The sequence below is a fragment of the Fusarium poae genome, chromosome 1 (assembly GCF_019609905.1).
Source record: "Fusarium poae strain DAOMC 252244 chromosome 1, whole genome shotgun sequence".
NCBI lineage: Eukaryota > Fungi > Ascomycota > Sordariomycetes > Hypocreales > Nectriaceae > Fusarium > Fusarium poae.
The window spans coordinates 11310925-11324314 of NC_058399.1; the positions used below are offsets into that span (position 1 = coordinate 11310925).

The following is a 13390-nucleotide window of genomic DNA, read 5'->3' on the forward strand; positions in this document are numbered from 1 at the left end:
CCAGGCGGGCTTTTTCTTACAGGTATCCATCCATTCTCTTTGTTTTAGTGCTCACTCTTGTGGTCAAGTCCGAACACTTTGGTCGGAGCGAGTCAGGAACAAACTCCTCTTAAACATACAAATGAAATAATTGCAAAAGTATTTACAGATACAGAATAAATCTTTCACTTTAGTCTAGTCTGTTCAGATACTTGATGTGTAGCTTGTAAATAAATATAGCTTCATTCATTCACGACAGAGACAAGAGACATACACAAAATCCATCGTCTTACATGCATTTCTACCTACAACAACAAACCATGATTCCAATTCCTATATATCGTACACCCCTTGATTATCGCCTGCCCTCCCCCTTCATCCCCAATCACATAGCAAACTCTATCGAAAAAGCCCACTGGTATTCGCTAAACAACAACCTCGTCATCATCAGGATCCTCAATGCTCGTTCTTCTCTTTGCCTCCTTGACTTCCACAGCCTTTGTATCATCCGCCGCAGAAGCCCCTTCCTCTTCTTCTGCTTCTCCGACAGTCGACTTGTTTCCTTCCTTTTCCTTTTCAGCCTTTGATAGACCAAAAGGCCATAAACCACCAAGTCCACGGGTAGAAGCTTCTTTGGCGGGGTTCACAGGTTGAGGCCGTAGGACGGATTGATCACCTGCATCATCTTCAGGCATTGCGAAATCTCCAAATTCGTCGTCATCGTCATCGTCGCGTTCATCATCTGATTCGTTCCCGTCTGGCTTGCCTCCTCTGTCTCTAACCACGTCTCTCCACCATGCGCCCCGCGCGTCATCTTGAGGTTGGTCATCATCGTCAAAGTCCTCTTCCGTGTCTGCAAAAGGATCTGTGGGGTTATCGTCATCATCATCATCATCGTCGTCGTTACTCATGCTGCCTGATGATTGTGCTTGGTTGTTCTTTTGATGCATGGCCAACCGAGCCGCTAGTTGAAGTCTTGCCCGAGAAGGGGGAATGTTCAGCGGAGGAGGGGGTGGAGGTGGTGGGGGAATCGATGGAGGATCCAAAGAACCTCCAGAGTTGTTCAAAGGGTCCGTGTAAGCTCGGAACTAGAAATGTCTCGTCAGTACGAGGCGCCCGTGAGTGATCAGTTGACACTAAGAGATGTGATGTGATGAGATGAGGATAGGCGTCCGTGGAAAACTCTGGCATCGAAAACATGATCCCCCATTCCATTTCGTTCCTTCGTATGCGGTCCTAACTCTTTGTCTCCGTTGCCAAACACAACTCTATACAAATCCCAAACTTGGGCCATATTCTAGACCCTGTACATGATAATCCTGCTTTGTCCATCCACCCACCCAATCTATCCCACAACGCCTGGTATAAGTGCCTCAAAACCTCGCCAACAATCGCCTCGTGATCTCCTCAACATCAATCTCCTCGAATGTTTCAAGGTCGTCAAGCTGTGAGATCACTCGACTATGCTTGTTTCGCCTCTCACGTCTTGAGCGGGGGCGGTCAAGACTTCCCCAGTAGGCTGCATTTTCCTAAATGCCGTCTGCTGGCTTGGAGACATCTTCAACCTGTTCCGCGTGCTGTTGCTCTTCATCCTCAGCCGATCCCCGAACCGGACCTCCAGATCCATCCAGATCCATAGGGGAACCTCTTGTAACATCCTGTAGATCCTCGAAATCGGGCGAATCGGCTCGGTAAGGCTCTGGGGAACGCATAATCACATCCTCAAGAGTTTCCGTTATGCCAGGGTATCCAGGAATTCCTCGGTCCTCCCCATCTTCAGCGGAAGCACCACTCACCTCAGAATTGACGTCTTCCTCGTCTCCGTCGCCATCTTCGTCCTCCTCGTCACTGCTACTGCCGAAGCCAGACATTAATGTGCCAGCGCTGATGGTGAAGGGACCAATGCCGTTCCCGCTGTCCTGGTTGAGCTCTATGCCACCATTCAAGCCAGCTTCAGCCAGGGCACTGGAGCCGCTGTTTCCGGAACCTCCGCTCAACCCAGAAAGACCGACGCCTCCAAGTCCACTGCCGCCGCCCATGGCTCGATTACCCATGGCGACCTCTGGTCGTACGCCTCCTAGAATGGCGTTGTCTCGCTCGCGTGTTTCGGCGAGTGATCCCTCAACGTAGCTGATCCATTCCTGGCTCATAACCCGGTCAAGGACCGTCTCTGAGAGTAGCTCCGGGGGGTGACGTTCGGTAAACTTGACAACCTCCTCGGCAATCAGGGTAAGATGGCCCATGTAACCCATGCGGGTCTTGGTCTTGGCCTGAGACTCATCGCTGGCCTTTTGGCCGTTGATGATGGCACTTGTCACGTCGGCAGCTTCGAACAGGGAAACAGCCAGCGAAGGGTTGTAGCTGCGGTCCATGGGGCCGTTGAACACTTGCTGAACAATGTCGTAGACGACATTGTGCAAAAAGTTGTTCCATGGGTAGCCAAAGAAGAAGTTCTGCAGGGTTAGAATACATTCCACAAGTGGTGCAAGTGACTTACAAGAATCGTGGGTACAACGCGATACTCTACGAACTGGTGCTTGAGAAAGTCTCCGACAACAGGCTCCTCCTTCTGAACAGCGGGCTGCTCTTCTGTAGGTTTGGAGTCCTTGGCGTCCTCCTTGGCCTCAGATGTTGAAGCCTCTTCAGGTTTGGGGGCATCAAAAGATGGCTTCTCGGGGGTCTGAGGTGGGCGATCGGCTCCTGATTCAGGCGCAGGCGGAGCAGAAAAGAGAGGCGCGGGTGTGTCCTCAGGTTGAGGGGAGAAGCTGCGGGGCTGTTCGTCACCCTTGGAAGAGGCATCGCTAGACTCAGTCTTGGTCTCAGGCTCAGAGGGAGCAGGAGTCAGGATGGCAGACGAGTCAGAGGTGTCCTCCTTAGGAGCATCTTCTTGTTTGGGTTCGCTCGGCTTCTGCTCTTTGGCCTCTTCGTTGCTGGCCTCCTTGGATTCAATCTTCTCTTCGGCCTTTGCTGCGTCCGTGGACGTGGACTCAACGGACTTGACCTTTGTGGGCGACAAAGGTGCAACCATCAGATCTGGCTCGTCAAACTTTGTCTCCTCTACCTTGACGAGTGTTTGGGGGGGGCTAAGCGGCTCATCAACAAAGTCGTCATCATCCTTAGAGGAAATCGAAGTTGTAGAAACAGCTGGAATGTCATCCTCAGCCTTGACGAACTCGTGGGATGTATCCTCACTCATCTCCTTGCTTGGCTCAACCTCCTCGAAACCATCGTCGTCTGCGTTGGTAACCTCGAGGCGTCGCTTCTCCTCAGGTGCGGGAGTTCGCATGGTAAGGTCGTCGGCAGAGTGGTCCTCCTCCTTGATTGGGCCCAGCTTGCCCTCTGTACGAAGACGTTGCCGTTCAATATCACGCTGAGCTGTGATCTCTTCGGAACCTGGTTCGTTCAACAAGCCCATGTTACTGCAGTGCAACAGCTCGGCCATGAGCTCGCATGTCTTAAAGCGATCAAATCCAAGGGGCTCGAGCTTGACACCAAAAGTTGAGTCAATCTTTTCCTTCTTGGAAGGGACGTCCATGATGAGGCTCATGAACTTGGGAACGTTCTCAGCAAAGAGGCGGAGGAGTGTGCCCAGGTAGATAGGATCGCGGCTTGAGGGCGCAGCAGTGGACTCGGTGCCCATGTCGGGATCATAGTCGGAGTTGTTCTTTCGGATGACCTCGATAATGATGCCGACACCAACAGTCAAAGGGTTGCCACCACCAAGCATGTAACCGATCAGCTGCTCGATGCATGGCTTGGAGACAAGTTGACGGGTGAGCTCGTTGGGGCCGATGCATTGTTGCTCGTTCTGGGAGGCGTTGGCCGAGATGGTGATGATGGCTTTGATGAAATCACCAGCAGCGGTTTGAACAACCCAGTTGTTCTCGGGGCCAAGGCAGGAAAGGAGGCTCGGGATGATGTTTTTGGAGTACAGCCACTAGAAAAATAATGTTAGCATAGATGCATCCATTTTGGTGAGGGGTGCGCATACCTCGACCACACCCTGGCCACCATCGTTACGGTCCAGGGCAATAATCTTAAGAAGCAGGTCCATGACCATGGGGCACTCGACATGCTTGAGTAAATTGGGAACAGCATCAGGAAGAGTGGTCAACAGTTCCATCATCTCCTCAGTCTTCTTCTCGAACAAGGACTCGTTGACCTTTGTAAAGTAGCTCGCCTGGAGGGGATCGAGCGGGGCAGGGCGGGACAAGAACTTCCAAAAATCGCGAATCAATTGTCGATTATCAGCGAGGGCCTCGTAGATTGACCAGGTATCGGAGCTGAGAATCTCGCAAGCTACAAATGCGTAGCGATTGCGCTTCTTCTCCTGCTCTTCTTCCTCATCGTTGCCCGGGTCGGTGGCGCGGGAGGATGCGCGCGGTCGCGAGAATGAGAAGCGGTTCTTGGCCTTGGCCTCTTGTTCTGCGGTGGACTCGTCGGGGGACTCGACGGTCTCGAGCTTGGGAGCGACGACATAATCGAGTAGGTTGTCGAGGACATTATCGCTTCGCAAGTATTCGATGAGTTTTGAGTTGTGCTGCTTAAGCTCCTGGATCAGATCGCTCTCGTCGAGCAACTCCTCGAGAGTGAAATCGGGCTTGTCGAGGATTGTGTCGATAGTGGAGATGTTGGCGTAACCGCCAAACCTCCAAAACATGGTGAAGGGATGCCCTTGGCGCAGTCGCAGTCGCTATCGCAGGACTGGAGCGTTTTGGGGGAGCAAAAGGGTGAGAGAAGGATTGATGGAGGTGGAGGAGTCGAGATGGATCATGTAATCAATCAAATCCGGTCGGTCGAGTCAGCGGGTCGGCGGGCGTTTTAGCAGTAAAGACAGAACCTTGCTTTACTGCAGCGCTTCACCAAATGCCGAGTTTCTCTTCAGCTCAGCAACCAATATGACGGGTGAAAACAATAGAGGTACATTCGATGAATAAATAGATGGTCAGTCAGACTGTGGCATTCCCGGAATGTCTGCAGTCACTGCCTTGATTGTGGGAAAGCAACAATAGGTAAGGTACGAATGTTGTGACGTCGCAACCACTCGCTATCACGGGCAAAATATAGGTAGTATAGGTAGTGATCTAGAGAAGAAAAACACTGTCATTCCTCAATCTGCAAAGGAAATTCAAACAGTGATACAGTCAAAGGTTATGAGAAGTCAAGTCAAAGTCAAGGTCAAAGTCAAGGTCAAGGTCAAAGCATGGAGGAGGCGACGGAAAGCGAAAAGCACGGGCGTCACAGCGAGCAGAGTCAACACACTTTAGCGAGCGGCAGCGGCAGAGAGCGCCAACGAGAAAACAGAGCAGCCCGCACCTCACAAAAAAAGCAAAAAGCTTGAATGGTATGTATCTATGGTACGCACGCGACACCAAGATTCGTCGGGCGTCAATTCGCCCCTTTAGTCATTACACTTTTATGGCGGCTGTAGCGCTTCAAAGTGAGGCTCTAATGTTGATATACCCCCATCTCAACCTGAGACATGAAGCTATTCTAATTAAATTATCCATGATGGATTCTGTCCTTTTCTCTGTTACAACGAGTGTTTCCGTGCCTGGCTGACTGTCCATTTACATATCACCATGCATGTGCTAGGCAACTGTGGAGAGGATAAAAGGGGTGAACCATACTGCCTCAATATATGTAATGTGGAGGTTGTTTGTTTACCTGTAGAGTAAATCTGGTGACGGTTACACAATCCATCCAAAATGCTACTGTCAAGAAACCATCGATCGAATCTTGAACGCTGACACCATAGATAGATCCCTAGATCCTCTAGAACCGGCTATCTCATCACGGACCTCCTCTTTTCCTTTTTCATCATTTCCACCCCTGTATTGCCACGTTGTCTGTGCTCACCACTGAGTGGACACTTTCACCAGCATAGCACACACACATGGCACGCATGGCTTTAACATCGTGGCTACGTGGTTATCCGAGTCGTTTATCATGAACCCCAGATTTTAATTCTCACAAGATCACCGAGTTCAGGGTAGATGGAACATATGTAGGTAGCCAAAGCTCGTAATAAACTGTCATGATCTGCGTCATTATTCGTTCTCGTTTCACGGTGCGGGAATCTACCCTATATCTTCACTTAGGTAACCACAGAATTCCGCTCGCGCATGCAATAACACACTCAAAAATGCATTCTCATGCCTCACCGAGCTGAAAGTATACTCAAGAAGGAATTCAATTTCGAAACGAGCGTATCTAAGAAATAGCGAGTGTCCAGTTCCCACAACCCTTGTCCATCTCAAAACTATCTCCCCAATCAAACACCCTTTCAATTGAAAGCAGAAATGTTAGCCTCCCAAGTCGGGATATAAAATTAAACAGCCCAAGTAGTCTAGTCTAAGTAGCATAAGCTGACTGACTAGTCTCGTCCGTGAGGTTCTCTGAATCTCCTGCCGCCTGTTGCCGTCGAGGGAATACCTCCATTGTAAGCCAACAGATTAGGGCTTCCTGTGCCTGCATTGGCAATCACATTCTTGGTCGCCAACTGCTGAATCCTATCCTGTACACTCTTAACAGTTCTCAGTCCCTCCTTTGCCCTGAGGTACAGTGACAGACCCGCAACATGAGGACAGGCCATGCTCGTGCCGCTGATTGTATTGGTCGCATTATCACTGCCGATCCATGTGCTCTTGATGTCAACGCCAGGCGCAAATATATCCACAAGGGGGCCAAAGTTGGAAAAGCTGGCTCTGTTGTTGTTCCTGTCAATAGCTCCAACCGTGGTTGCGTTCTGGGCAGATGCGGGTGATGTGTTGTTCGCGTTGACGTTGTCGTTGCCTGCTGCAACAACAGTGTGGATGTTTTGACGATAGGCCATTTCTACGGCTAGGTTGAAGGCATCGGACTTGCCACCGCCGAGGGACATGGAGATCACGGATTGCTGGTTGCGCCCGGGCGTGTTGGTGATGTTGTTGACGGCCCAGTTGTACCCGTCAAGAACGATGGCAGTTGTTGACTGTCAAGTGTCAGTAGTGCTCACAGTGAGGGGCTAGGTGAACTTACACTACCAGTGTGAAAGACCTTGACTGCGATAAGGTTCGCTCTCTTGGCAACACCGTATACCTTACCGGCGATAGTACCAGCGCAGTGTGTTCCATGGCCATTGACATCAACGAAAGGAACACCGGGATAGGCATTGTAGCCATTTGAGGCTCGACCTTGAAAGTCTTGATGACCAGTGTTGATACCGGTATCGACAAGATAAGCATACATGCCATTTCCAGCAGATGCATCATAGAGATACTCGGTTGAACCGGTAGTTCGATGGGAGATGGAGGCAAGCCCCCATTCAGCGTTGCGTTGAACGGTAGTGAGAGTCACTTTCTTGACCGGTTCAACGGCGAGGACCTATAACGCTATGAGTACTATCCAGAAGCTAAAAGGGCAGCACCTACATCCTCGCTTTGGTTGATCTTCCTGATGGTATTCCTATCAAACTCACCGCAGTACCCCTTAAAGGTTGAGTTCCAAACCTTGTCAACGCCGTCTTCACCACGACGAAACAAGCTCGCAGTGTGAATGTCGTCAACCCATTCGATGTGCTGCTCAATCTCAGTCTCATTAACCTTTGGCTTCAGAGTAATGATGTAGTTATCCTCGACAACCTCGTCAATTGTGAACTGAGCGAGGGCCGAGGGGAGCAGAGCCAGGAGGATCTTGAAGGAGAGCATCGTGAAAAGAGAATGCGGTGCGATAAAGTCTGAAGAGTGGAAATCGTGAAGAAAGCTTGTCTTCTTATAGAACATGGTTCGCTCAGGGCGTCGAGTAACCTTTACAGCCAGACCCGACTCTCTCCAATCCGCATGTCTTGGCTAATGCCTCGAAGCTCATTACTCGTCACATAATAGAATTTGTGCACCACTCTGCAACTCAATGTCTTTGATTCAACTTACACATTAATCTCCAGCCTATACATTGGTCTCTCATACGTGGAGAGTCCGTAGAGGTAGATCCTGTCTAGCATTTTGAGACCCAACCCTCTCAGCCGTCGTACCAGCTTCACCAATCAGGGGTATCTAGTCTGGTGATGGGGGCATTTTGAGAAGGAGGTGGCAATTGAGACAGCCACGCTTATGAACTCGTACAGAGTTTTTGGCTTGGGATGTATGATGATGAGAAGGGATTTCTTGTTCGCTTCACATGGGGCTGGAGACAAAGGACTGAAAGAGGCTGTATAGCGGCATGTTACTGGACGTGAGATCATTGAACTGAGCTGAGTCCTGTATGCCACATTGGAGTTCTTATCAGTAGGCTTGAGATCATACATGATTATGTATGGCCATCATTGCTGCCCCGGACGTACCGACAAAGATCTCCGGCATCATTCCACGGGGCTACCGAAGCTGAGGAAATTCAGGGACGAGACAAATTAAGGACGTGATACGTCCGTCCAGATGACCGATTGTGTGATTCATCTTGTCGAAAACCCCTATTCAAATCTATGCTTTTCCACGCGCTCTCTGTAAGACACTCCATCTATGCACACTACAATCCAAATAGTATTACGCCCCTGCAACGGCCTTTGTCATAACTCTCATCCCCTTGTCAAACTCTGCTTTTACAGAGTTCACCTCTGCAAGCTCCTTCAAAACACCCCCTCGCCACCACCCATACCATTCCGCAACCTCACCCAAGTCAACCTCGTCACGAGACAACCACTCCACGAGTATCTTGTGCCAGGTGGGAAACATGTGTTGCAAGAGCACCTCGGCCACAACCCTCCGGCCGAGGATGTATCGCCAATCCAGTACACCCATGAGGACTGGAAGCGTAGGTTCTTGATCCGAGGGTTCGATGGTGAAGTTTCGGCTGAGGTATTTACCCATCGAGGGGAGGACGTGGGACATGACAAGAGGTCGCCATTGATCGCCCAAGACACCCTTCCAGTCTTTGAGTCCCGGTAGTTCGCCCTTTTTGAACTCCCACACGTCGATGAGTTGTCTGAACTTTCGTCTAACGTCCGCCACGAGACCAGTACCCCTGGGGTCGAGGTGATAGGATGGTAAGTATTGAAGCCAGGGGAACAGCCAAATGTGCGGTAAGTGGTGGCTCTGGCGTTTGCTTTTGGGGTTCCAGTCTGAAACCGCTGTCTCTAACTTTCGGACAATGTTGTCGATAAATTGTGCGCGAACAAAGACCGGTAGAAGATCGTGCCAAGCCTCCATGACACTCAGCATTGGCGTTGGGTCCATGACATCCCATGAGCGGACTGCAGTAAGGGCTTTAGGGAGCCAGTTCTTGTACATCATGCTTTCGTAAGGGGTTGTTGACTTGTGATGGCGACGATAAATGTCGTCTGTATCAACCGACAAGGAATCCCACTTGCCGACAGTCTTGCCGTCGGAAGTTGCTGGCATGAGGAGTGGCAGTAGTTCTTTGAGTCCTGAAGCGAAGCGGGTAGGCTCTTGAAGAAGATCCCACTCTGCCTCTCGAAGGAATGGATGGATAGCTGCGACTGCAATGTCGGCAATCTCTGATGTCGTAGCCTTCAGCTCAAGCGCTTTGTGTAGACATGCGATAAGCTGGTCCCAGTCGGCTGTTGCAAGCTCGCCACTAACCAATTCGGAAAAGACCTGTAACCTTTCAAAATCTGATCTTAAATCGTCCATCTCTTGTTCCTTCTCCTTCAATTCCAGATCGATCCAGGTTTTCCTCTCCTGCAAGCTCTTCCACTCATCAGAGAAAGCCAACAAATCTGCTTGCGCTCTTTTTACGAGCTTTCTTGCCTCGATAACTTCCGTCGACTCTGGCGTTGCGGTTCCCGTTGTGGGTGTCATGATGCCACTTGTCGAGGTGAGCATCTTGCTGCCCGGCCCTGTCATATCCAGAATAGGAGCAAAAGCATCTGGAATATGAAGACCTGGAGCGGTGGCCTTGAGCTCCTCTGCTGTAAGATATTTCGGTTTCTGCCGTCGTGGTGTACTCGCAGCGCTGTCGAATGCTCCTCCCAAGGACTTCTTCTTTGCCCTTTTGCGCTTCTTCTTCTCTTCCTCATCTGAATCAACCACCTCTTCTCCTCGTAACTGGGCTTGTCGCTTCTCTTCTTTTCGCTCCTGCTCCGACTTTTCCTTGACCGCACCCAAACCGATACCCTGTGGTCGCAAGTTTGCTTCAATAATGACGTTTCGACCCTGTCCTTCTTTACCCAAACCTTTCCCCTCTTCGTAACCCATCTTGGCCATCATTCGAGCACCAAAAGACTTGGGGTTTGTTTTGCCCTTTGCGCTAAATGCACTGGGCTGTGGTTTGTTGCGTGGTGTTGGAGAACCATCATCGCGTGTGTTCTTGAGGACTGGATCGTTCGCTGATGAGGGAACAAAGCCCATACCGAGAGGGTTCTTTCCATCGAATCGGGTTCGAAAGGCTGGGCGGGATGGTGCTTCGGCGCTTGCGCTTCGACTTGAGTTTTGGGTATCATTTTGAGCGAAACCGCGGGCGACACCTGCGAAGCCGAGTCCTATGCCACGGGTATTTCCTTCGTCCTCGTCTTCCTCATCCTCGTCTTGATCCATGGCACTTCCTATCATTGGGCGGTTGTCGTCAGAATCTTCTTCGTCGTCTTCTTTCTCGCTGCCTGCGCCTGTAGAAACAAAGTTCATGCCTTTGTTCCTTAATGTTGTTCTCTTCCATTTCCTAGCTGGGCCATCGTCCTCGCTATCGGAGCCAAAGATGCCTAGCGCTGCCTTTTCCTTGTTATTACGACCTGTGCGACGTCTCTTGCGAGGGTTAAAGTCACCGAAGTCGTCGTCGGCGTCAAGGCCTGGCGCAAGACGTTCATCTTCGGATTCGGATGCTGATGAAGAATATTCGGCCGCAGCGGCTTTCGTTAGACGCGAGGGGTTGAACGAGGATCCTGTTGAGCCGTTCATGGTCGCTTCGTAGTTTGTGGTGCAATGATGGTTTTCGGGTGCGCGAGCGCACTTGGCTAAAGATTACAGAAAGATCTCGACGCGATAGGCGGAAGCTAAACATGACGATGCTGGCTGGACTTGGCAATCTTATCTTCACGTGCTTTGATCCGGTCACGTGTACACTCCCCATCAGAACCATCTAAGTTTACAGAGGCCTTCACTGTTTCTTCACCACACAAATCTCCCAACTTTTACGCACTTTATATCGGAAAGGTAGGCTATCGAATTGTGAAGGATTCCGTGATCATGGACTTATTTGTGTGATGGCTTTGCCATCTTCTGCAGGTACCTTCAGGCTCGATTTTATCGTCGCTGAAGAACCTGCCGGACTCGACAACCCCTCGACAACAAGCAATTTCGCAAGTCAACGTGAACTTCACTACCGACCGTCATCGTGAGTGCTCCGAGACGACACATCATGTGGCATGTTTAACTAATTGAAACAGATGGTTCGAACCAGTGTTTTGAGTGATGCGTTGAAGACCATCAACAACGCGGAGAAGGCTGGCAAGCGTCAGGTCCTCATCCGCCCCGCCTCCAAGGTCGTCGTCAAGTTCCTTGAGCTTATGCAGGCAGAAGGTTATATCGGCGAGTTCGAAACCTTGGATGATCACCGCTCCGGAAAGATCGTCGTTCAGCTCAATGGCCGGTTTGTCTTACCATGCCTGTCTTGTTATTCATTGATTGCTAAAACATTTTCAGTCTGAACAAGTGTGGCGTCATCAGCCCTCGTTTCAACGTTCGCCTCGGTGAGCTCGAGAAGTGGGTGGTTCGACTCCTGCCTGCCCGTCAGTTTGGGCACATTGTCCTTACCACTTCTTCTGGCATCATTGTTCATGAGACGGCTCGCCGCAAGCATGTCTCAGGCAAGATTATCGGTTTCTTCTACTAGATCCTGCGTGATAGCGGGGCTGGTCTATGGGTATCAGAGTGTCCGACGTTTGTCTATGGTTGACTGTCGTCTAGCGTCAACGTCTTTTGTAGCCCCCTAGGCTGGGTACCGATATTCACCTTTGAGATGGGACAGGTTGGAACGATCACGTCGCCAGACGTCAAGTTATTTACGTAGAAATACGCAATAAACAAACAGTCAACGGCGACCAAAAACATGTCTTCTTTTCTATCCTGTGACCTGTGATACTGAAGTATGTCAAGTACAGAACATTGAATCATCAGTTCTCTCTGTTAGGATGAAGCGCATAAATACCAATTGTAGGTTTGCAATCACATCATTCCAGTAGCATGAGAAGCAACGACTGGCACTCGGCAACATCTGGTCCAAATCCAGAAGACATGTTCGTGATGCAAGGAAAGCTTTTCCCTGCACCCTCGTGTCGTTTCTTCGCTGCAGTTGGACTAGATCCCTACATCTAGCCAAGTGCCCGAACCCTAAGCCCAGCTAGATGTACTATATGATCACTGAGGACCCTACGGCAAAGGCATTTGGGGAAACTCTTAGAATACCCCTCATTACCTTGGTTCGTACTCGACAGACCTCACTTAACCTGTATCCTTGACCAACAGCATGATACTCTACAGCTTGAAGCATGACACGTCAACATTTGTTGGTTGCTAAGCAATTGAAAGCAAGGCGAAGCATACGCAACTATTTCTTGCATTTTCTACCTGGATGTGATATAGCGGGTTCATGCCATTTGAGCTTTGACCTAGAGGCTGAAAGCTGAAGATTTCCATGCTTTATTGAATCTGGATCCACTTTGAAGAGAGGAATGTAGGAACCCGAAACCAGTATCTGTGGCTTGAATCCCGTTCCTGTCTATCTGCAAGGGAGTTGGATCTAGGGAAATGACAGAAAACGCCTATTTAGTATATATATGTATTTTTGTATGTCAGCAGATTATCTCGAATAAATTACAATATAAAGAAACATGGTTGTATGTTGATCTTCATAGCGTTTTGACATTGGCCATTGTGCGGCTACCAGGTACTGTCTGTGTCTGTTTCTGGGGCAATGGCGGTAGATTGGGCGTCAATAAAGAATCTACTCACTTGAATGACAACACACAGGGCAGCCATTAAATATTTGGGGTCGATCTATGACATACATTTAACACATTGGATATCCCTTGTCTTTTTCCTTTTTCCCTCTCAATATCTTTAACAGATCTGTACTTACGACTTTAACGTATCTAACGAAGTAATTTGTAAGTCCCTGAAAACCCATTTCCGTCCCGTCCCCGTATTCTGGCCCTGTCCCAAGTTCATTTCAACCCCTGCTGAATCAGGTGACGGGCGCTTGTTGACTTTCCCCTCCAAAAAACGATTGTTTCGATAGCACTTTGTACAAACAACAAGGATCCAGGAACAAATAAGAAGTCGTTTGCCTTGCTTGTTTTGCGGGTGCATCTTCATCCATTTTGGTCGTTGCTGCTTTGCTGCGCATCCTTCCTTCTTTACATATTTATCAGCATCACTAACATTGCGCCGTCCTTTATAGAAAGAACAAAGCATCTTCTTTGTTT

At 49.7% G+C, this 13390-nt stretch overlaps 5 protein-coding genes across 5 annotated transcripts; 1 reads left to right on the forward strand and 4 right to left on the reverse strand.

The window, feature by feature from the left end:
* Window positions 1-404: 404 nt before the first annotated feature.
* On the reverse strand, window positions 405-1273 carry FPOAC1_003673 (uncharacterized protein; the record flags this gene model as incomplete). Its single annotated transcript, XM_044848231.1, has 2 exons — window positions 405-1067; window positions 1115-1273. 2 exons carry the CDS (start codon window positions 1271-1273, stop codon window positions 405-407), a joined length of 822 nt encoding a protein of 273 aa, XP_044714147.1.
* A 235-nt stretch (window positions 1274-1508) lies between these two features.
* Window positions 1509-4639, reverse strand: FPOAC1_003674 (uncharacterized protein; the record flags this gene model as incomplete). Its single annotated transcript, XM_044848232.1, has 3 exons — window positions 1509-2432; window positions 2477-3916; window positions 3971-4639. The coding sequence occupies 3 exons, from the start codon at window positions 4637-4639 to the stop codon at window positions 1509-1511; spliced, it is 3033 nt and encodes a 1010-aa protein (XP_044714148.1).
* Window positions 4640-6355: 1716 nt separating this feature from the next.
* Window positions 6356-7667, reverse strand: FPOAC1_003675 (uncharacterized protein; the record flags this gene model as incomplete). The annotated part of the gene is made up of 3 exons (XM_044848233.1): window positions 6356-6952; window positions 7000-7344; window positions 7392-7667. 3 exons carry the CDS (start codon window positions 7665-7667, stop codon window positions 6356-6358), a joined length of 1218 nt encoding a protein of 405 aa, XP_044714149.1.
* An 831-nt stretch (window positions 7668-8498) lies between these two features.
* Window positions 8499-10865, reverse strand: FPOAC1_003676 (uncharacterized protein; the record flags this gene model as incomplete). Its single annotated transcript, XM_044848234.1, has 1 exon — window positions 8499-10865. The coding sequence occupies one exon, from the start codon at window positions 10863-10865 to the stop codon at window positions 8499-8501; it is 2367 nt and encodes a 788-aa protein (XP_044714150.1).
* Window positions 10866-11353: 488 nt separating this feature from the next.
* On the forward strand, window positions 11354-11799 carry CRP27_1 (40S ribosomal protein S22; the record flags this gene model as incomplete). Its single annotated transcript, XM_044848235.1, has 2 exons — window positions 11354-11556; window positions 11610-11799. 2 exons carry the CDS (start codon window positions 11354-11356, stop codon window positions 11797-11799), a joined length of 393 nt encoding a protein of 130 aa, XP_044714151.1.
* Window positions 11800-13390: the final 1591 nt, after the last annotated feature.